The sequence below is a fragment of the Astyanax mexicanus genome, chromosome 9 (assembly GCF_023375975.1).
Source record: "Astyanax mexicanus isolate ESR-SI-001 chromosome 9, AstMex3_surface, whole genome shotgun sequence".
In the NCBI taxonomy this organism is placed as follows: domain Eukaryota; kingdom Metazoa; phylum Chordata; class Actinopteri; order Characiformes; family Acestrorhamphidae; genus Astyanax; species Astyanax mexicanus.
Window position 1 is genome coordinate 35,831,176 of NC_064416.1, and position 23,331 is coordinate 35,854,506.

The 23,331-nt window shown below is 42.7% G+C and overlaps 1 protein-coding gene and 1 long non-coding RNA gene across 4 annotated transcripts in view; both read right to left on the minus strand.

The window, feature by feature from the left end:
- Positions 1–23,331, minus strand: part of LOC125804584 (uncharacterized) — a 432,046-nt gene that overhangs the window by 13,602 nt on the left and 395,113 nt on the right. The window lies entirely within an intron of this gene.
- Positions 1–23,331, minus strand: part of kcnab1a (potassium voltage-gated channel subfamily A regulatory beta subunit 1a) — a 253,238-nt gene that overhangs the window by 13,602 nt on the left and 216,305 nt on the right. For all 3 annotated transcript variants that reach the window (XM_049483592.1, XM_049483591.1, XM_007232085.4), the window contains 2 exons: positions 5,362–5,447; positions 1,979–2,099 (listed from right to left, as the gene is read on the minus strand). In XM_049483592.1, coding sequence (XP_049339549.1) covers positions 1,979–2,099; positions 5,362–5,447 — 207 coding nt within the window. The remainder of the gene's footprint in view (positions 1–1,978; positions 2,100–5,361; positions 5,448–23,331) is intronic.

Consider the following 23,331-nt stretch of genomic DNA (forward strand, 5'->3'; position numbering starts at 1 on the left):
AGTGTCATCCGAGAATTTCTGCAGATGGCACATCTCAGAGTTGTACTGGAAGTCTGATGTGTAGAGAGTGAAGAGGAAGGGGGAGAGCACAGTCCCCTGTGGTGCTCCAGTGCTACTGACCACAGTCTCTGATGTGCCGTCAGTGAGCCTCACATACTGTGGCCTGCAGGTGAGGTAGTCTGTGATCCAGGACACCAGGTGAGGATCCACATGCATCTTCACCAGCTTGTCTCTGAGAAGTGGAGGCTGGATGGTGTTAAAAGCACTGGAGAAATAAAAAAAAACATGATTCTCACAGCACTACTGCCCTTGTCCAGATGAGAGTAGGTTCGGTGGAGGAGGTAGATGATGGCATCCTCAACACCAATCTTCTCCCGATATGCAAACTGGAGAGGGTCCAGTGCATGCTGTACCTGGGGTCTGAGGAGTGGGAGAAGCAGTCGTTCCATGGTCTTCATAATGTGGGAGGTCAAAGCTACTGGCCTGAAGTCATTGAGCTCACTGGGGCGAGGTTTCTTGGGAACAGGGACCAGGCATGAGGTTTTCCACAGCGTTGGAACCCTCCCCAACTGCAGGCTCATGTTGAAGATGTTCGACAGGGGTAATCCAAGTTCAAAGGCGCAAGCCTTGAGAAGTCTTGGGCTCACCTCGTCAGGTCCAGCTGCTTTCCTTGAGCGGAGTCTCCTCAGCGCCCCTGTGACCTGGTCTGCAGAGAGGTGGAGGGTGGAGGTGGGGGGTGGCAGACTGGATGTGCTGACAGTCTGTGGGAGGGAGACCGGTGTAGCACTCAGAAGAGGTAGGGAGGTGTCCAGTGGGGCAGAGGCTGAGGTTGCTGAGATAGCAGGACAGACAGAAGCAGGTGAGGATGAAACAGGGCAATCAAACCAGTTATAGAAAAGATTGAGTTCGTTCGCTTTCTCCACACCACCAGCTGTTGCACTATCACTCTTTGGCTTGCACCCTGTGATTGTCCTCATACCGTCCCAGACCTCCTTCATGTTGTTAACTTGTAAATTCTGCTCAACCTTCTTCCTGTAGGTCTCTTTAGCCTCCTTTAAGCAGGACTTGAGTTCACGCTGGATGTTCTTCAACTCCTCCTGGTTCTTGTCTTTAAAGGCCCTCTTCTTTTTGTTTAAAAGGTCCTTTACGTCACTTGTAATCCAGGGCTTGTTATTAGCAAAGCAGCGAACAGTTCTTACAGGAACCACATTGTCCATGCAAAAGTTCAGATAGTCAGTTGTGCAGTCTGTTACCCCCTCAATGTCCTCACAAGGACCTTTTAAACAAAAAGAAGAGGGCCTTTAAAGACAAGAACCAGGAGGAGTTGAAGAACATCCAGCGTGAACTCAAGTCCTGCTTAAAGGAGGCTAAGGAGACCTACAGGAAGAAGGTTGAGCAGAAGTTACAAGTTAACAACATGAAGGAGGTCACACTTTGCAGATTTAAATGTGATCATAATTTTAAAATCTGTTTATACTCTTTCTGGTAACCGTTATCTTTCTTCCGAAAAGCACTGCAAACCAAAACTTCCTTCTGGGTGCAATCATTTTTTACACAGTATAGCAGATCATTGTTCATGTGAATGAATGGATGGTTAGCAGATAAGAGAACAGACCGGATACGTGCTGTGTGACAGCAGACATATGACACTCAGAGGGATGAGGCTGTCAATCTGCAGACATGACACTAATATTCATCATGCTCGCCATAAAACCTGACAGAGACGCAGAGAGAAAAATGATGGTAGAGAAGCAGAGAGAGAGAGAGAGCAGGAGAGATAGTGAGAGAAATATGGAGGCAGGGTGAGGGAGAGAGAGGGAGCGAGAGAGAAATTCTGAAAGCGGCCAAACACACATTTACACACTGCGGACAGAAAGCTGAATGAATTAGCAGTTCTGACACTAGGCAGATGGAGCGCACTGTATATCGCAGATGGAGTAAGATGCTGTAGAGGCGGGCGCTGATGATTGACACCTGCCTATCTTGTGGTAGAGCTCCGGCAGCTGCACCTCCACTTTCTCCCTCTGGAAGAGATGATACTCAGCCTGTTCACACACCGGCGGGATGAGGTTAAACTGCCTGGCCACGGAGTACGCCTCCTGGAGAACAAGAGACAGAGAGAGAGAGACAGAGAGAGAGAGACAGAGAGAGAGAGAGAGAAATGTATGTAGTTTTAACATTTTCAAGTAGAATTATGGAGAATTTGCATTTCCTGCTCTTGAGTTAACCTTACCACTAAAGAAAACATGGGACACATGCATTTCTGGACAAGCTGAGACATAAAAAAAAATTCCACAGTGCAGTTTTTCACATGCTGAACCCAAAGTAGTAATGAGGGTCACACTATTCTTTATTTTATAATCACCATGATTTTGAAGTTGCTATCTTAACTCCAGCATATTCTTTGGGTCAAATCTTATTTTAAACATGCTGAGGCAAAATAAAAAACTGTTCTATGGTCAGATAAATCAGAATTTGACATTTTAAATTGGCCCAGAGAAGACACTGGTGCTTCTGGATGGTTTTGACAAATAGCTTCTCTTTTGCATGATACAGTTTCTGATTCTTTCGAGAATATTATGTACTGCAGAGGGTGGGATATGTCAGGGTGCAGCAAGGAGAGGCAGAGGCCCATGCAAGAGTTATATATTTAACTAAATAAGAAAACAAAACAAAACATAGACATTAGAACAAACTAAAACAGAAAACAAAGAACTAGGAACCATGACTGACGTCAAGACGTACAACTGAACTGAATTGGCTGTAAGTACACATGGAGGAAACAGGAAACAGAAAACACCTGGGGACATGTAATGAGGGGGTGGAGCTACAAATGACACATGTGGAAGCACAGAAGACAGGCCAGGAGACAAGGAGAACCACACAGAGGGCCATGTGCTAGGGAGCACATGGCTAGAAAAAAAAAAAAAACATTAGGAGACTGGAAAGAATACAGTGACAGAAGAGGAAGAACAGAAATCAGGACAAGAATGTCTTTTCACAATTTTACAGTCATGTTTTTTTCCAAAATTGTCTCTCTAATATGATGTTTTTTTTGTTGTTGTTGGTGAAGAAGGAGACATTTATACAGGTATCAATGTGAGCATGTGAGGCGTTTCAGGGACAGATGCATTCACATTACACACAGATACAGCTCACTTACATTTGTGAATGTGAACCGTCAAGATTCCCAAATCCGAACTGAGCAAAACATCCAATTTGAGCAATGTCGCTTGTAATGTGAACGTAGCCTAAGTTGCACATTGCTTCTACTGCAGCTATGTTTTAAAGCCAAAATCCACAGTTAAATTTTATTGTATTTAAATTCTTTAGACATAAATATTTCTGATGGTGTGATGAAATAGATAGACAGATAGATGGGGTAGTACAATAAGAGAGCACAGTAAGAAATATAAGACTATAGAAGATTCTAAATATATTAGATTTAAAATATTAACTATACCTTATAAGATATAAATAAAAAATAAATTAATTAATTAAATAAATAAATATGATTATGGAAAACACATTATGTTTACATTTGTAGTAAATGTGAATGAGATCTGTTCCTTTTAAGTTTTTCTGGATCTGATTTAAAAAAATGCATGTGTTGATGCCTGGTGTAAACAATCAGAGCTGTAATAAAATAGAGCAGAATCATCATCAGCATGACAAGATAAGCATCAGATCATCAGTTCTTTGCAGCAGTATAGAGGACATCTGGCCTGCAGGCAGTGTGCAGTGTGTTTTGCTTTATGCTTTGTTGTTCACACATGATCCATAGAAGCTCACTCTCACACACACACACACACACACACACACACACACACACACACACACACACACACACACACAGCTCTTTATAACACAATCAACAGTATCATTTAAATCTCGCACGCTGGGAACTGACAGGGGGTGTATGGTTGTGTAGGAGGGACGCTGGTTGGCGTGACACCAGAAAGCCAGGCATCGTGATCACTGTTGCACAAATTACAGGTCATTACTGCCTCTGCCTCACCCGGCTGTGCCAAGCGCCAAATCCGCCTCACTGAAATTAATGATGCCAGCTAAATTACAGCGCTCTCCTGTTCGATTGTTGGCTCCACACCCGAAACACACCGTAGCTCCGTCATTAGCGGACATGCCATCAACATACACTGCCATTACAGCGGGAGAGCTGATAAAAACAGCTACCCAATCACAGGCCTGCCACAGGGCACCCCGGTGCCCCCTGAACCCCCTCAGAACAACTTTATTTAGCTTCTGAAAGAAGATAACAGTGTGTCCACAGTCTGAGCAGCAATCGGCCCGGTGTTTAGCTGGAGATCACAGCAGCGATATGGACTGCTGGGAAGATGGAGGAAGACGCCTCAGTGCCCCCTTAGGCAAAGCATGTACTGCTGTATGTGTCTTCATTGCATTTAAAGCACTCCTCAACAACAAAAAAAAAGAAAATAATCTTGTATCTCTAACACAAACATTGATATTTTTTAAAATTGAGTTTATTGTAAAATATTATATAACTTATTTGTTTCTTTGGTAACACTTCTTTGGTAATACAGCCCACGTTTTAGGGGGGACGCCCCCTTTACTTACAGTGTAACTTTTCTGGCTGAACCAGTACATTCAAAATACTTACTAATACCGGCTCCTACAGGTACTTATTTGTAGGTATTAATATAGAACAAGAGAAGTAACTATATAACTGTCACACGGGTTGCCAGATTGACACAGAGTGGCAAATGATGTTAAGTCTTACTCTGTAGCAGATCAGTGGATTTATACGCTTCAGGGTCCAAAATGCCTGCCACTACTACGCTAGTGGTGGTGGAAAATCATCCAGCTTTGGTTTACCCAGCAACCTTACTGAAGCTAAGTGATAACCTGTTCAGCAGAAAAATAGCCACCTCACCCATTTTTATAGCTGTAGCACACTGTTCGCATGCTGTTGTCTATACTTGACAACTTGGGGTGTGGAAATGGGACTGGGGGAATGGCAGTGGGCAGAATCAGAGGCTACAACCCACACAGATTTCTGTGACATATAGCTCAAATAGTTCAAATAAGAAAATACTGGCTGAAGAGCTGCCAGTGCTGAAACTCAGCATGTTTCCTTAATATCTGATGATGCATTCTGATTATGTATGTATGCGTCCTTACACTGCAGTTTTATATCTGGGTAAAGGAGGATGGTGAAGGGCAGAGCTGACACTGGGATGTATTGGGCTTTGCTGCTATCTCTACTGGAACACCTTTTAGCTAATCCAGATAATGTACTGCCGCACTCTTCACTCAGCCTACTCCAGTGAATTAAAGTGAATGGGGGTGATGGACAGGTGTGGAAAATTGTCACCAGCTCACCATAATTTCCATGGCTGTCCATCGGGAGGTCCCCCAGTACATGGCCATTCCCTGGTTGATCACGTAGGTCATCGCCCTCACGATCTCTAGAGAGAGAGATAAAAAAACAAGCATACATTTAAAGACACACTCACTGGATGCGTTAGAAACAGCTGTAAAACATTTAGGTTTGAAATTGTACAAAAAAGTTCAAGAATACACATAAACCACTTACATGAATAATTCAGTGGTGCTGGAAGTTCTGATAAAGTGACCAGAGGGTAGAAGTACAGTGTAGGTGTTTCTAATAAAGAGGCCAGTTAGTGCATTTGACTTGACCCGCCTCCCTTCATCCCTTTCAGATGATAACAGTACTGAACCAGGTTTTAACCAATACAAAAATACACCTATAGAAACAGCGAAAGCCACATTTGGATGAATCGCAAACAAAACCATGACAAAGAGGAGTAGAACTGTACCACTCTTCATGCTCTCTCACTCCGGGGAGAAAGAGAAACAGAAAAGATAAAAGAAAACAAGAAAAAAATAAGTGTTGTAATTTTAGAGATTAAACATGTTCTTTAAACCCAGTTTAATGAGCTCAGCTGCCATTATATACTGGCATGCCAAAAGTTATAGGACAGGAACAAACTACAGGTGCATTTCAATTAATTACAATATAGTTGAAAAGTTAATTTATTTCAGTCATTCAATTAAAAAAGTGATTCATTACTCACAAAGTGATCTATGTCAAGTGTTCATTTTTATAAGCTTGGTGATTATGGCTTACAGATGAAAACTCATAGAAATAGAATATTGTTTAAGACATGTTAAAAATATATACTTTAATGCAGAAATATAAAGTATGCACAGTATATGCAATCAATACTTGATCAGGACTTGTTTTGCATCAGTTACTTTAGGCTGTCACGTCTGGTGCTGTTAGCTCCTCTGTCCCTTCCACACCCAGCTCTAACGGAGGTTCTCAGGTTAACAACTACACTACCCAGAATGCACCACCCGCTGACATCACGCACTCACCTGATCACGTGACACCTCACCTGCTTCCACCAGGAAGCCCCGAATACTGATTACTGGCACTATAAAGGTGCAAGCCAAACAGACTTCATCGCCGCGTATTGTAGGTTATCCTCATACAAAGCGTTACTTATCTCTTGTCTCCGTTTACTTTGTGTATGACCTTGCTTTTTGTTTCTCGACGCCGATTCTTGCCTCTGCCTTTGATGTTGGATTGTTTGTGTATGACCTGGACTGTACTTTCACCACCGCCTCTTGGATTATCTCTGATACTGGATTGCTTGTGTATGAACTCTGGACTGTCTCTCGTTTATGGTATGGTTTTGTCTGCATTGCTCTGTCTACTGGTGATCACCCTTGTTTTTGTATCGACCCTGATTTCATCTGTTTATTATCATAATAAACACATTTTGTTTTTATCAGTATCTGCGCTTGTCTGCTATTCTGTTCTGACCATGACAGAATACGCGGCCGTCCTAAATCAGATAGCAGATACTGAGGCTATTAGATCTGGTTTAGCCAACCAGGGGAGGCTACTCGGTCAGCACCAGCAAACGCTCGCTGGTGTGACCCAAGCTGTTTCTGAGCTAGCCCGCCAGCAAACCACGCAGCAGCAACAACTAGCTGAGCTGCTAGCTCACCTCAGAGGCGTAACTGAGCCTAGCCCTAGCCCGTTAGCTGCCCCCAGTATGCCCAACGCTAACTCTTCTGTGCCTGGATTTTCTGTCTCTAAACCGGAGTTGTTTGATGGGGATCCGGAAAAATGCAGCGGTTTTCTTTTACAATGCTCCGTGTTTTTCAGTAATTCACCGCCTACAACCGATAAAGCTAAGATCGGTTTTATTATCTCACGGCTTTCTGGTAAGGCACTCGAGTGGGCTACAGCTATTTGGGAAGACCTTTCTGGGGCTAGTTACACTGACTTTTTGGCTACTTTCCGCTCAGTTTTTGATCATTCGCGTTATGGACAGTCTAATGGAGAACTTTTGCTGGCTCTTAAGCAAGGTCAGAAGCCGGTGGCTTCCTACGCTCTGGAGTTTCGCACTCTCGCGGCTGGTAGTGGGTGGAATAACGCTGCGTTGATCAACGTGTTTAGATGCGGACTTAATCCAGATATACAGAGGGAATTAGCCTGCAGAGATGATTCCCTGACCCTGGATCAGCTCATTTCACTGTCGATCCGGTTGGATCAACTTCTCTCGCGCCGACCCAAGATCAGTCCTCGCACTCAACACACTTCTGTGTCTCTGCCCCGCGCTCCCACTCCAGAGAAAGCTGCGCTGCCTGCCCCAGAACCCATGGATATCCAGAAAATCCGGCTAACTCCTGAGGAGCGGCAGCGACGAATCCAGCTTCGCCTATGCCTTTATTGTGGAGAGGCCGGGCATTTCAAGGCTGAGTGTGGTCTCCTGACCCGACCTGTGAAAGCTCCAGCCCTGGGACAGCGCGTGGAGTGCTCTCCACGCGCTAACGTGGTACGTAAGCACAACACAATCCTTCGCTCTAAATGTTTTTCTTTGCCTGTTAATATTGTGTTACCTACTGGTATGCTCTCTGTCCCAGCGCTTGTAGATTCCGGGTCGGAGGGGAACTTCATCAGCCAGGACCTAGTTAAGGAGCATGGAGTGCCCACCAGAGAACTTCTACGTCCATTAGCCATCCATGCTGTTGATGGAAAGACTGTCCGCTCCGAGCCGGTTACCCTGCAGACTCTGCCCATCACTCTACAAGCCAGCGCTCTTCACTTTGAGGAACTACCACTTTTCGTGCTTCCCTGCACCGAGCATCCAGTTATCCTGGGCATGCCATGGCTGAAGACCCACGATCCCACTGTCTCCTGGCGCGATGGGGATATCACGGTTTGGTCTACTCACTGTCATGAACATTGTTTAGCTCTGGATAGTTTAGTTATTCAGTCAACTTCTGTAGAGAGTCCTGAAGTTTCTGATCCTATTGTTATACCCCCTGAATATTCAGATTTTTTAGAAGTGTTTAGCAAAGAGAATGCTACTAAATTGCCTCCGCATCGTTCTTATGACTGTGCCATTGACCTAGTGGAGGGTGCCACCCTACCCAAAGCTAGGGTCTACCCCCTTACTTTAGATGAGGAGAAAGCTATGAATGATTACGTTACCGAAGCGTTAGCTCAAGGTTTCATTCGGCCGTCGAAGTCCCCTGTCGGTTCTGGGTTCTTCTTTGTGAAGAAAAAGGACGGGGGACTGAGACCTTGTATAGATTATAGAGGGTTGAATGCTATAACAAAAAAATTTGCCTACCCATTGCCTCTCATTCCTAGTGCACTCGAGCAACTACGCACGGCCTCTTACTTCACCAAACTCGATCTCCGCAGTGCATATAATCTTATCCGCATTAGGGAGGGGGACGAGTGGAAAACAGCGTTTACCACTACTAATGGCCACTATGAGTATCAAGTTATGAGCTATGGTCTCGCTAACGCCCCCGCCGTTTTTCAGTCATTTATGAATGACGTATTCAGGGACATGATTGGGAAATACGTAACACTTTTTATAGACGACATTTTGATCTATTCCCCCGATCTTGAATCACATGTCAAGCACGTTCGTTCTGTTCTCCAGAAGCTGTTAGATAACAACCTTTATGCTAAAGCCGAGAAATGCGAGTTCCACCTTCAGAGAGTCGCATTTCTCGGCTATGTCATCAGCTCCCAGGGAGTTCTTATGGATGATTCGAAGGTAGATGCCGTTACTAGTTGGCCTGTTCCCCAATCTATCAAAGACCTCCAACGCTTTTTAGGATTCGCGAATTTTTACAGGCGTTTCATACGCAACTTTAGTGCCATAGCAGCTCCCCTTACAGCGCTAACTAAGAATGCCACCAAAGTTCTTAAGTGGTCTCCTGAAGCTGACAAGGCTTTCCAAGAGTTAAAAGCCGCCTTTGTTTCTGCCCCCATTCTCAAACATCCTAATCCGGATCTACCTTTTGTTGTTGAAGTTGATGCTTCTAATACTGGCATTGGTGCAGTACTCTCCCAACGCAGCGGTTCACCGCCCAAATTACATCCCGTAGCTTTCTTCTCAAAGAAAATGTCACCTGCGGAGCGTAATTATGGGATAGGGGATAGAGAGTTGCTGGCTGTAAAACTAGCTCTAGAAGAGTGGCGTCACTGGCTGGAAGGTGCTGCACACCCATTCACCGTTCTCACAGATCACAAGAATCTAGAGTATCTCCGTACAGCTAAACGCCTAAACCCCCGTCAAGCTCGTTGGTCATTGTTTTTCTCCCGTTTTAATTTTTCTATTTCATTTCGTCCTGGTAACCGTAATACTAAGGCTGATGCCTTATCCCGTGTTTTTAGTTCCCCAGACGACACATGCCACGCTTCCGAACCCGAACCCATTCTGCCACCCACTGTTAAAGTAGCAGCTATTAGATGGGAACTAGATGATCTCATTCAGAAAAGTCAAGTTAACACACGTATTCCGGAGGGTTGCCCTCCTCACAAGATTTATGTACCTGAACAGTTTCGCGATCAGCTCATTGGCTGGGCACATGCTGCCCTTACTTCCGGTCATCCAGGTGTTACACGCACACTACAATTAATCTCAGCTCGGTACTGGTGGGAAACCATGCGAGCTGACGTTCAAACCTTCGTAGTTTCTTGTTCAGTCTGCGCACAATGCAAAACACCCAAAACCCTTCCAGCCGGTAAGCTATGTCCCCTGCCTGTTCCTGAACGACCATGGTCACATATTGCTGTAGACTTTGTTACTGATTTACCTGAATCTGAAGGTTACACAACTATCCTTACAGTGGTAGACAGATTTTCTAGGGGAGTTAAGTTTATCCCTTTTCCTGCACTTCCTACTGCTCTTCAGACCGCCCAAGCTATATACACACACATTTTCAGACATTATGGGGTCCCGGAGGACATTTTGTCAGATAGAGGTCCTCAATTTACTTCCCGGGTATGGAAATCATTTTTTGAACATTTGGGTGTACACGTGAGTCTCACTTCTGGGTTTCACCCCACTAGTAATGGTCAGTGTGAGAGAGTAAACCAAGAGTTGGGAAAGTTTCTACGGTTATACTGTTTCAAGCATGCTTCTGAGTGGTCACAATATTTGATTTGGGCTGAAATAGCCCAAAACTCCTTAACTAACTCCACGTCTGGTCTCACTCCCTTTCAGTGCATTCTGGGTTATCAGCCTCCGTTAGCTCCGTGGACAGCGTCGTCCACTGAGATTCCCGCTGTTGACGACTGGATGAAGCGGAGTGAGCAGGTGTGGGAGGAGACGCATCAGCAGATCTCGGAAGTCTTACGGAAATATAAGGAGCAGTCCGACAGACACCGTGGTACCACCCCCCAATACCAACCCGGAGACAGGGTGTGGTTGTCGACCCGGGACTTGAGGTTTGAGGGGGCCTGTAGGAAACTGCTGCCTAAGTATATTGGCCCATTTAAGGTGTTGTCTCAGGTTAACGAGGTGACTTATAAGATTGAGTTGCCAGCTCAGTACAGAGTGCATAACTCGTTCCACGTTTCTCTGCTCAAGCCTCTTGTCCCAGGTCCGCTTGCTGAGGGTGTTCCAGATGACGTGCCGCCTGCGGCTGTGGAGGGGGAGGATTCGTCTACCTATGCGGTTCGAGAGGTGTTGGATTCACGCAGGCGTGGCGGTGTGCTCCAGTACCTCATAGACTGGGAGGGTTACGGCCCTGAGGAGCGTTGCTGGGTTGCCGCTGGTGACGTGCTGGATCCTGCTCTACTGGCCGAATTTCATGCCCGTCACCCTAGTAAGCCTGCTCCTAGACCCCGTGGGCGTCCCAAGCGCTCACTCTCTTCTTCGGCTCCGGTACGTAGGGGTTCCCAGTCTCGCAACCCCCGCCTGCCCGGCACCTCTGAGGCTACGCCTGGTCCTCCCGCCGGTACTCCCTGCCCGTCGGGTGGACGTCGTCGTGGTCGTCCCCGTTCCGGCTCCGTTCCGACTCCCTTGGGGGGAGGTACTGTCACGTCTGGTGCTGTTAGCTCCTCTGTCCCTTCCACACCCAGCTCTAACGGAGGTTCTCAGGTTAACAACTACACTACCCAGAATGCACCACCCGCTGACATCACGCACTCACCTGATCACGTGACACCTCACCTGCTTCCACCAGGAAGCCCCGAATACTGATTACTGGCACTATAAAGGTGCAAGCCAAACAGACTTCATCGCCGCGTATTGTAGGTTATCCTCATACAAAGCGTTACTTATCTCTTGTCTCCGTTTACTTTGTGTATGACCTTGCTTTTTGTTTCTCGACGCCGATTCTTGCCTCTGCCTTTGATGTTGGATTGTTTGTGTATGACCTGGACTGTACTTTCACCACCGCCTCTTGGATTATCTCTGATACTGGATTGCTTGTGTATGAACTCTGGACTGTCTCTCGTTTATGGTATGGTTTTGTCTGCATTGCTCTGTCTACTGGTGATCACCCTTGTTTTTGTATCGACCCTGATTTCATCTGTTTATTATCATAATAAACACATTTTGTTTTTATCAGTATCTGCGCTTGTCTGCTATTCTGTTCTGACCATGACATAGGCTTTAGGTCAGTTTTTGGCAGTGTGCCAAGTCCTGCTGGAAAATCCACATCTCCATAAAAGCTTCTCAGCAGAGGGAAGCATGAAGTGCTGTAAGATTTTCCAGGAAATAATTTAAAGGCTTTAAAAAAAAATCACGACAGGTGTTTTATGTTGATTAGCTGATTAATGTGACACCTTGAGTCTACAATACTTACAGTAACTTGTATGTGGAATTCAATTTTTTTGAGATACTGGTGCTTGTGTTTTAATTGGCTGAATTATTAACATGAAAAAAACAAAAATTTAGATCACTCTGTGTGTAATGAATCTATATAACATGAATTTCTCTTGTTGAGTTGAATTGAGTTGAAATTAATTAACTTTTCAATGATATTCTTATTATTACATATTATTTATGTTTGAAGCAACTAAATTATCATGTCTCATGACTTTTGCCATGTCCAATAAAAATGAAAGAACCCTGCACTGACCTGTGGGATATGTGTGCGGGGTCATCTGCATTAGATGTGGATGTGGATGTGATTTGCTTGACTTTTAGCGTGAACAATTCTAACCAGATGCAACCGGTCGTGATCATTGCCACCCACAGCACTGTCCACTGTGGGAGGTTTTGCATTCTATAAAGTATTCCTGGTACACATGTGACACTGTGGATTGAGGAATGTAAATTGCCCACTATCAGGCCTTACTCCAACTCCCATTATTCACGGTGTCTTGCCATGAGCACACTGGCCAGTGTTCATCCTCACTCAGAATTTGAAGTTTGCTGAATGTGGTTGAGGACATGTCCCTGTAGTCCCTGTCCCTGTCCCTGTGGTACCCTGTAGTGAATGTTCCATTAAATAACAGCCTTACGCCAAAACAAAAGTCTCTTCTCGTGGTCTGATTTAAGTGTAACTTGGGGCTAAAGAAGCATTTTTCTCCATCTGAATGTCTTTCATCTCCTTCACTCACTTTCTCCCACCCATCCCTCAGACACTCCCCCCACCATCACTCTCTCTGGTATGCACAGGGAGGAGGCAGTGCGGAGGTTTTTGTGCTGCATCGATGGTCCAGGAGCTGCAGTCCTGACTCTTCAGTGTATGTGACGCATATTAAAGCTCCCCATAGAGCTCATCCCTCTATCATTACAGAGCTATAGGACTCTGCAGGGCCCTCACACACCTCCTCTCATCATGTCCAAAACTCTGTCCTGTGCAGAATCAGCTACTATCCCTCAGAGTCCCACCAGAGATCATACATGTGCATATAGACTAATAATTAAGAGACAGCTTCCAAATGATTTCACTATTTATAGGTATATGTTAAGTCAATCAATTAGCCAAATACCAACCAAAGAAAACAAGTTCATATTTACTTAGAAACAACAACAATACTAATGATTTTTATTGCTGCTTTCATGCATCTTGGGATCCTCTCCACCAGTCTTTCACACTGCTTTTGGGTGACGTTTTGTGACTCCTGTCGCAAAAAATCAAGCAGTTCAGCTTTGTTTGATGGCTTGTGACCACCCATTTTCCTCTTGATTACATTTAATGGAGATTGGGCTGGTAGTGGGTACATAAGTCTGTGGCTTGTACGCCTCTCCAGATCTCCGTCTAACTATTAGGCATCCAGGTGTTGGACAAAGCTGAAATTTGGACTCCACAGAGAAGACAATCTTACTCAAGTCCTCTATGATCCAATGCTTATGCTATTTTGCAAATTCAGCTTGTTCTTTCTGTGCACTTTGTCATTATTTTTGTAGGTTACTTGATGTCTTTCCGCAGTTGCTGACTGACATTCGAATAAGTTGAACTGAATCTTATAGAAAACCTCTGGAATATAATCAAGAGGAAGATGGATTATCACAAGCCATCAATCGAAGCTGAACTGCTTGAATTTTTGCACCAGGAGAGGCATATGGTCACTCAAAAGCAGTGTGAAAGACTGGTGGAGAGCATGCCAAGACAGGTGAAAGCTGTGATTAACAAATCAGGGTTATTCCACCAAATATTATTTTCTAAACTGTTCCTGAGTAAAACATTAGTATTGTTGTTGTTTCTAAATAATTCTGATTTTTTTTCTTTGCATTATTTGAGGTCTGAAAGCACCGCATATATATATTTTTTTTTTACCATTTCTCTTTTTCTGAAAATAAACGCTCTTAATAAAAACATTTTTTTTTGGAATTTGTCAGTAGTTTTTAGAATAAAATAGCAATGCTCATTTTGCCTTCAGTTCCAAAAAAACAAAATTCAGTTGATTAAAAATGAAATAAAATTGCAATCATGCTACAGGCATCAAGCTGCTCTGCTGATTTAGAGATAAGAACCTGCTTGCAGCCCCAAATACAATCTAATGAGCTTTGAAAGCTACCTGGCATTTCAGGCACATTAGCAACACTGTGCGCTTCATATGACACTAACAGCCTCTGTAATGATGAAGAACAGCGAGACACTGCGATCAGTTAACTCAACTGAAACATTAATGAGCCTGTTAAACTCACACACCTCATCTTGCTTTACAGCTCTGCAGAGAGAGCTCCCAAACTGTGCTTTGATCAGTGTATTTCTATCCATCATATATATGTATGTCACACCCTTCTAATGAATGAATTAGGCAGCTGTAAGCTATATGCCCAATAGCCCAAGTTAACAATTGAACAATAAATATGGTACCTAAACAAAGTGGTCAGTGAAGAGATGTGAATGGTCATCTCATCTTCCTCAAATGCACCATTGGAATATTGTTCCATTGTTGATTATGATGGAAAAGAGTCTCAACTAGGTCTCAACTCAGTCCCAACTACCATGGTCGAAAACTGTGATGCAACTGCACTCCACACATGGCCCAAAAGCCATGGTGCAACTAATGCCAAGTTCACACTACACGATTTTAGCCATGTTTCACAGTTGCAGACAGTTTTTCGTTGATCATCGACAAAAGCTCTGCTCGGAGGCAAATTGGGAATCTCTTGCCACTAGCTCAGTCATATGGTGTAAACTACTGAAGGACGCTCGCCGAACCGTCACAGATTGATCACTGAAGAGTCGCAGACAGCCAGCAAATATTTGCCATGCTAGATATCTCACCCAGTCGGCGACTGGGAGTTAGAAGCAGAGACTACCTACAGCCAATGGGATCTCGTAGAAAGAGAACCTCAGGTCCAAAACACATCTCCTGCTTTACTAGAGCAGTTTATGTTGAGTCTGACCACTTTCTCTCTCCTGGTTATATCAGTGAATGACTGTAAATCACTAGAGGAAGCTAGAGAAGCGAGTCCTCTATGAATGAGGTGAATGGAGGAAAAAAAGCTAAAAACATAAATGAAAAAATATGAATGATTTACTTGTTCTAAGTATTTCTTTAATTTGAGTACAATAATGTATTTATAATATAATATATAATATATAATATATATATAATAAAGTACAATAATGTATTTTACAAAAAAAAGCTAACAAAACATGCCTGTATATTTTAATTTTTGTACAGTAAACAAGTTGTAGACAATAAGGACACTGCATCTGCAGCTGGAGTTAAAGGCAGAGCAATAAGTTTAAAAGGTTTATAACTGGAGTTTAAAACCTTAAAACATTATGTCTCCGGTAATTAAACATTTTATATGGTTTTGTGTTGAGGACATAAGCACATATTTCAGAAAAAAACTGATCACACATTTATAAACTCTGAGTTTACTCAGTTGCTTCATATGAACCCATTCATTTTGGGCTCACTGCAAGTGCGTACTCTCCTCTATAGACTCCAGATTGTAGAAAAATTGCCTCTTTAGTTGTATATAGACCTGAGTTTGGAGCCCTAGAAAACATAATCGTGAAAAACAAACGTGTTTCTGGAGAGCAGCCAGGTGAGTCTACAATTTCCCACGGTGAAAAATTGTGTAATTTGTGACCCTGTGTCGCTAATCAGTCATGTAGTGTGAAAGTCTTGACAACTGAAGGACTCACGATTACAACACAACCACTCACGTAGCGTGAACAACACAACAACTGATGACTCAAAAAGTTGAGTAGTGTGAACCAGATATATCTTGCTACCCACAGGCAGAGCTTAAATATAAAGGGGGGCAGGAACAGGATGTGAGTTCAGAGAAACTAAACATGGTCAGTTACCAAGATGGCACAGCTAAAATCAGATGTTCAGCAGTGCTGATTGAGACAGTATAAAGGAATTTGACCTTTAGCCTATGGCTAAAGGTTGGAACATCATGTGGGTTGCTGTCTAAAGTCTTTACTGATTATCCTCTAGATCCAGAAAGTCCAGAAAGCAGGAGACGTCAGCATTTACCATCATTTACAAAGAAATGCTTTAAAAGACCAATATGTAACTCATTTTCAGTTGTAAATGATAAAATGATTAGGTTTTATCATCAGATATTAAGGAAACATGTTGAATGAAAGCACTGGCAGCTCTTGTCAGCAGGGCTTCAGCAGTACGTTCCTATTATAAGTGTGCACTCCGTCCCGGATTTTGTGTTTGTTTTGTCCTCTGTCTCCACTTGCTGCTTGTTCCCCAACACTAACTCCACCCCCGAGGTTGCCAGCACCCACTCTACACTACAGCGATTGGTGCTGCAGCAAAGGAGCTAGCTAGCAGGGCTGGTTCAGTTAAACCTCCGCTGCTACACAGCTTAAAAAGCCTCAGCACGTCTCAAAAAAGCTCAGTGACTAAAGAAGGAATATAACAAAAGTTAATATTGGCAGTTGCCCTGCGATGGATTGGCGGCCTGTCCAGGGTGTATCCTGCCTTCCGCCCGATGCCGGCTGGGATAGGCTCCAGCACCCCCCCGCGACCCTTAATGGATGAAGCGGTTGATAATGACTTGACTGACTTGACTAATATTGGCAGTGAGTTGAAAGTTGGAGACTTAGAGCTCAAAAAGACTACAAGACCGACCCAGACCGATCGAGGCACTCCCTCGCGCTCCCTCTTGTAAAATACAGTCAATATATAACGGTGATAAATACGGGTGATAGAAGAGTTTATAATGACTGTATTTCTCTTCTCCCTTCTCGCTTGTACTCCAAGTTCTCTGCCTCTACTACTACTCTAAACTTTGTATAGATTGTGTAGATTCAGCATGCTGAATTTAGCAACCCGAGGTAGTTTCATGGCTGGGGAGGGGTGGGCGGGGCTGACTACTCTCTGTGGTGTTTTGAAATTGGACTGCTGTAGCCATTTCACACATACGCTCTCAGTTCCTAAAGAATGTACCTTTAAGTAAAAGATATTCTCCTACACAGCCCAACACACACCAACACACCACCACCACCACAATGCTAGTGTCACTGCAGTGCTGTATATGAGCCTCCACCCAAACACCCCTAGCTAGCTACTCTGTGGTGGTTTATCCTGTGAGGTCCTGACCAATGAAGAACAGGGTGAAAGGATGATAATAAAATATTCAAAGATACAGATACAGAACTACAGTCCGTAATTTTAGGCTCAGTGGAGCTGATAAGAAGGACAGTGACTGTAGAAAGACTGCAGACTTGATACAGAAGAACATCAACTAAAGCAGCAACTTAGCACTTCAAACACATTAAGCCATTGTGCATGCTCTTGGGATTTAGAGCACACGGGTTAAACAGGACTCTATGAGGCAGCAGGATGGACTCTTTGTTGTTTCTTTGGCCTGAAATGTGAGAAACTGGGAAGCGTCTGAATGGGAAGAGGTTTCATGAGACACGCTAAGTCTCAGCGACCTTGGCAAACAACACAGCCTTTTTGAAATGTAAAAGAGACGAGAGCCAGCCAGCAGAAAAGAGCAGCGCTCTCGTCCGCATGCACTCCACCGACACGTGTGCGTGCATTTGTAGTTGGAGGAAAAATAAAAAAAGCCATTAAAAAGGAATCACGCAAAGGTGCAAGGTGTATAATAAAGTGATAGAAGGCAGCTAGAGGGAGAATGAGCGAGAGGAGCTGAGTAAAAGAATGAGAAAGAGAGAAAGAGAGAGAGAGAGAGAGAGAGAGAGAGAGAGACTGGATGGTACATTATGTCAGATGGTTGTTTTAATTAAACACTATGAAGGCCAGAGCGAGTTGGCTGAGATATCCCCTGATCCTCCTCCTCTCTTACCTTGGGCAGTTAACACAGGCTTCATTACAGTCTGAGCCAAAACTGATATGTCACTGCTCCTCTCCTCTCTTTCTCTCTTTCTTTCTCTCTCTCTCTCTCTGTCTTTTATTCACTTTTAGGGTAGAGATATCACACACTGCAAGTAGTTGGGCGCCACAAATTCAGGCTTGTGAAAAAAATCATCGTTAAATGAAAATATGTAAAGCATGTTATTAGACAATGCCAATGCAAAAGTAACACATTTGCTTAAGAAAAATATATATCTCCTATGCAAAATTTGGAGTGTGCGTCTAAACCATGTATTACAAGTTGGGGGTAATAAAGTTATCAAATCACACCACCAATTCCTTGAAAAACACTCTCCATAGTATTTCATATGAAAGTTTCAAATAATATTTCTGTAGGAATTATTGTATATGGCAAAATTTTGCCCTCACAAAAGACTCCACTTCCCAGGATACACCTGCATCTACCTACCGAATGTTCCTGAGCATGTGATGCTATGGCGTTTTAGCTCGCCGGCCTTCTAATTAGTTCACATGTCCTCCCCAGCACTAGTTTCAGCCCTTCTGTGCCCAGTATTGAATTTATTCCCATAGATGTTCTACCTCACGTTTCTTTTTTTCACATTTTTAACCGTTTGTTACCGACCCTTTTTTGTATCTTTGACCACCATTTTTGCCTTGCTCTTTTGTTGTTTATTTATCCTTCTTTTCATCATTCCTTTAGAATACTCTTTAGCCGTGCTCTATTGCTTGGATATGCTAATTGGATTTCCTGTGTATGAACTCCTTGCCTGCTCACTCTGGTATGTTGTTTGTTTATATGGCCCTTTGGTTACTTATCTTGCCTGTCCCTGACTATTCTTATAAGTTTTATTCCCTATTTAATTAATTGTATTGTGTTCGGTCTCCAAGCTTGTCTTTCTTATGTTTGGCCACCATGACATGTACTGTATATAGACCAGAATTTAAACTACTATAAAATAAGAAAGTCAAAGGATTATCAAAAAACACCACAAAAAAAGTCTTAAAGAACAATAGTAATATTATTCATTATGTATGTTTCAAGTAAAAATATGGTAAAGAATATGAATTCATACGATTGCAATTGTAGGAAATTTGCCTGTTTATTTGTATATAGATGAAAGGATTTTGATCCAAGAGTTTGGAGTCTTATAAAACATTAAAATCAAAGGGTTATCATATCACACCACTAAATTTATAATATCATTCTCATGTATTCAAGTTGACATGACTGTAGCATTTTGGAGTAATTGAAGGTCAAACTTGAAATTACCCATTTGGTTTTGAATAAAGCAGAAGTTGATGATGTTGAGTGTACTCTCAACCGGAAACAACTATCATTTACCTAGAACAAAGTGAACATGGAAACTCCACCCAGGTATGGACTTGAACCATGAACACCAGCACTCAACATGCCACCATGCCACCACCACTATACCAAATGTATTAAATGCATCTATCAATGATCAAAAACCAAATCCTGTGTCAAAATCTAAAATATATGTTAAACAGTAACTGAACAGTCAGTTCTGATAGCTGATGTGTTGGATGTGGACGCGTGGCTCTTTGATGTATAAGAGCAAAGACAGCCATTACATCTACGCCAAACCAAGAGCCTATGAAAAAGCTAAATTCCTATGTCCTATGAATGTTATTAAGTTAATTTTAAGCTGTGGTCACACTAAATATTGGCACTTCGCATTGGTTTACGATATGAGTATTGTTCTAAAAGAGTGGTCATCAAAAAGTCCTAAGTTATGCTGTTGTTATCATGCTAAAAATAACAATTAATGAAAAACTGTGTATGGTTGTAAGGACCGGCTCCAGGGCTAGGCACACTCCAGCCACCAGAGGGGGGCAACGGGTAGGTTCTGTAGGCAATCAGGCCTAACCAGCAACACCTGTGGCCTGCCTTTAAAAGAGGGAGAAACACCAGGCCCCCAGCTTTCCCCTTCCAAAACGTGCCACCGGAAGTGTGCTGCTAAGGGATGAGAGGACCATTTGTGCAAAGCTATCCATTCACTTCCATTCATTTTGGGGTGTCTTTGAACCAATAATAAATGTATTTCCAAGCCGTTTTCGATTATGACACAGCCCATGTTCTTTTCTACAAAGAACGGATTTTCTGCCATTTGATCCATAAGATTAATAATCTGTTCATAGCTTTAGAAAATAACATTTTTATACAACTATGCTAACGATGACGTAAAAAGACAGCGACCCAAAATACCGCGCTGTAATGTTTGGAGAAGTTGCTCCTCTTAATTTAAAAGTACAGAGCTGATTGAATGAGAGCAGGGTCAAAGTAACCTCTTATTATGCAAATATAATGCTACTACTATCAGTTAATACATTGTAGATAGTAAGATAGTAGTAAATAGATGTAAGATAGACTATGAGAATTATAATGTAGAGATATAACTGTAATTTATATTACACATTTATTATTCTTATTACTGAGTTTCTAAATCCTTGTTATATAGATAAACTATGAATATTCTTCAGTAAATCCGTGGACTAATATTGGCTATCAGTAATTCTAGTTTTTATCTGCTGTTTATTCAATAAAAGCCCCATTATGGGACGGAATGGAGCTTTTCTCACTGTGGAGTAAATAGTTCTGTGCAGCTCCTATAAACAGTACGGTTGTTTGCACGGCACGCGGAAGATTCGCGTCATGCTGGCGCCTGCGCAGTCTCTCACTTTCCCGGTTAACGCCCCACGAGAAGCCGATCAGGAAGTGACACGATTGGCCTCACCTGGCTCCGTTGAAATCAGCGGGATGGCTTGGTCCAGTTAATATATACTGTCAATGAGAAACACAGACCAGCAGTTGCTGGTTCTTTGTGTGTGTGAGCAGCCAAGTGGCTGCTATTCCTTCTTTTGGGCTTCTGAGTCTCTTAAAGCTCTTTTCTGTCATTCCTCTCACCAAAAGAAAAGAGAAAAGAAAAAGAAAAGTATCAAAGTTTAAGTTTTCATTTAACTGGTAACTGTCTCTCTTTCTGTTACAACCTTTCAGTTTCCTGTTTTTGTTGGAGGAACCATTTTGTTCAGTTTGTCCATTTTTCCTTTCTCCTGGGAAAGCCAGCATTCTCCCCAGCATCCTTTGTTCTTTTCCCGCCAAAATCCCCACATTAGGTGTGGGCATTTCTTTTGGTTTCCACCTGTTTTCAGGATCCACCTGCTTTGCTAGATGAGTTGTAAAGTGCTTGTCTAGCAACAAGACGGTCTGGGTTCAAACCCCTGTCCCACATTATTATTAGTTTACCCTTGGGTCCTATTAACTACAGTGGCTTGCAAAAGTATTCATACCTCTTAAACCTTTCCACGTTCTGTCACCTTACAACCACAAACCTAAATGTATTTTATAGCGATTTTAAGTGATAAAGACAACATGTTGCTTAAGTGTAAAGTGGAACAAAATGATACATGATTTTCAAAATTTGTATCAAATAAAAACCTAAAAAAAGTGTGATGTGCAAAAGTATTTAGTCTAAAACCTTCACTCTAAAACCTCTTAATAAAATCCAGTGCAATCAACTGCTTTTAGAAGTCACTTAATTAGTTAATAGAGTCCAGCTGTGTGTAATTTAGTCTCAGTATAATTACACCTGTTCTGTTAAGTGGTTTCTCAGTGGTTTGTTAGAGAACACTAGTGCACTAGTTCCAGCAAGACAATGACCCTAAACATACAGCCGGGGCTACAGTGGAATGGTTTAGATCAAAGAATATTCATGTGTTAGAATATTAGAATGGCCCAGCCTTAAATCACATTGAGCTTCTGTGTTAAGACATTAAAACTGTTGTTCACAGACTCTGTCCAATCCACCTGTTTGAGCTTGAGCTTTTTATAAAGAAGAACGGAAAAAAATCTCAGTCTCTAGATGCGCAAAGCTGGTTGAGGCAAACCCCAAAACACTTTTCAGTTGTAATTGCAGCGAATGGTGGCTCTACTAAGTATTGATATAGGGGGGCTGAATACTTTTGCATGTCACTTTTCAGATTTTTATTTGATAAATTTAAAACCATGTTTCATTTTTGTTCCACTTCATACTTATGCAATGTATTGTGTTTGTTCTAATCACTTAAAATCTTAATAAAATACATTTAAAATTTTTGGTTGTAAGGTGACAAAATGTGGGAAAGTTCAAGGGGTATGAATACTTTTGCTAACCACTGTACCTTCCTTTACTAGGTAGCTTACCCAGTTAGGAGGCTTAGTTGTGAATCATAAGCCCTAGGTTCAACCCACTATTCTGGGTGAGGCCTTACAAATGCATTTGGCTGCTTTGGTTTTGGCCAAAAACCTGGTGCAAAATTTTAGTGCATCTTTAATAAGGACCCAGGTTCTTTTTATCACTGTGTATGAATCTCACTTCCTCTTTTTCTTTGTCTATGCCACCACTCTCTCTTTATCCTGATCCATGGCTATATGACCTGTACACACTTAAGGTGTCAGAGCTCATTTCTGCAGTGTTGCAGTGTTCTGTGTTCTTGGTTCTCTGACACGGCGCTGAGTATAATAGGGCTGTGTAGCGTTTGAAAGGCTCGGGGAGACTGTGGCTGGCTGACAAGTCCTTTTCTGAGAGTGGAGTGAAGGGTCAGGCCATTAGACTAACTGCACCCCGGGGACTGCTCTGTACCAACCGGCCACGTTTCCATGACTACCTCATTCACCACAAGCAGGAGTCAGATTGATGCACACCTACGTCAACCTTTTAGTTGTACACAACCTGATCTGTCGTACATTCTGTACCAACGGTGCTGGAGGATAAATCACTAGCAGACTGATGGAAGTGTTTAAGGCTTAATTTTTAGAAATATGTATTTTTTTTTTAAATAAAAACATTTTAGTAAAAGTTACCACCTACACCTACTTTATACTATTGTCTAGCTTGTTGTCGGCCCCATCTTTGTCACCAAAATGTTTTATATTTATAAAATCGGTCAGTGAACAGACCTATCATCTACAGGGGTTGAACAATGAAACTGAAACACCTGGATTTAGACCACAGTAATTTATTGTTCTGACAGACAGTTCTGGTGGAAACAGGAGAGTTGTGGTGCACATTGAATTCTGCCGTGCTTTTATGTTTTTTGGATACAATCTGGTTTAGCACCCGAACATCCCTTTCAGACAGCTTCCTCTTACAGCGTCCACAGTTAATCCTGTTGGATGTGGTTCGTCCTTCTTTGTGGTATGCTGTCATTATCCTGGATAATGTGGCTCTTGATACATCACAAAGACTTGCTGTCTTGATCACAGATGCTCCAGCAAGACG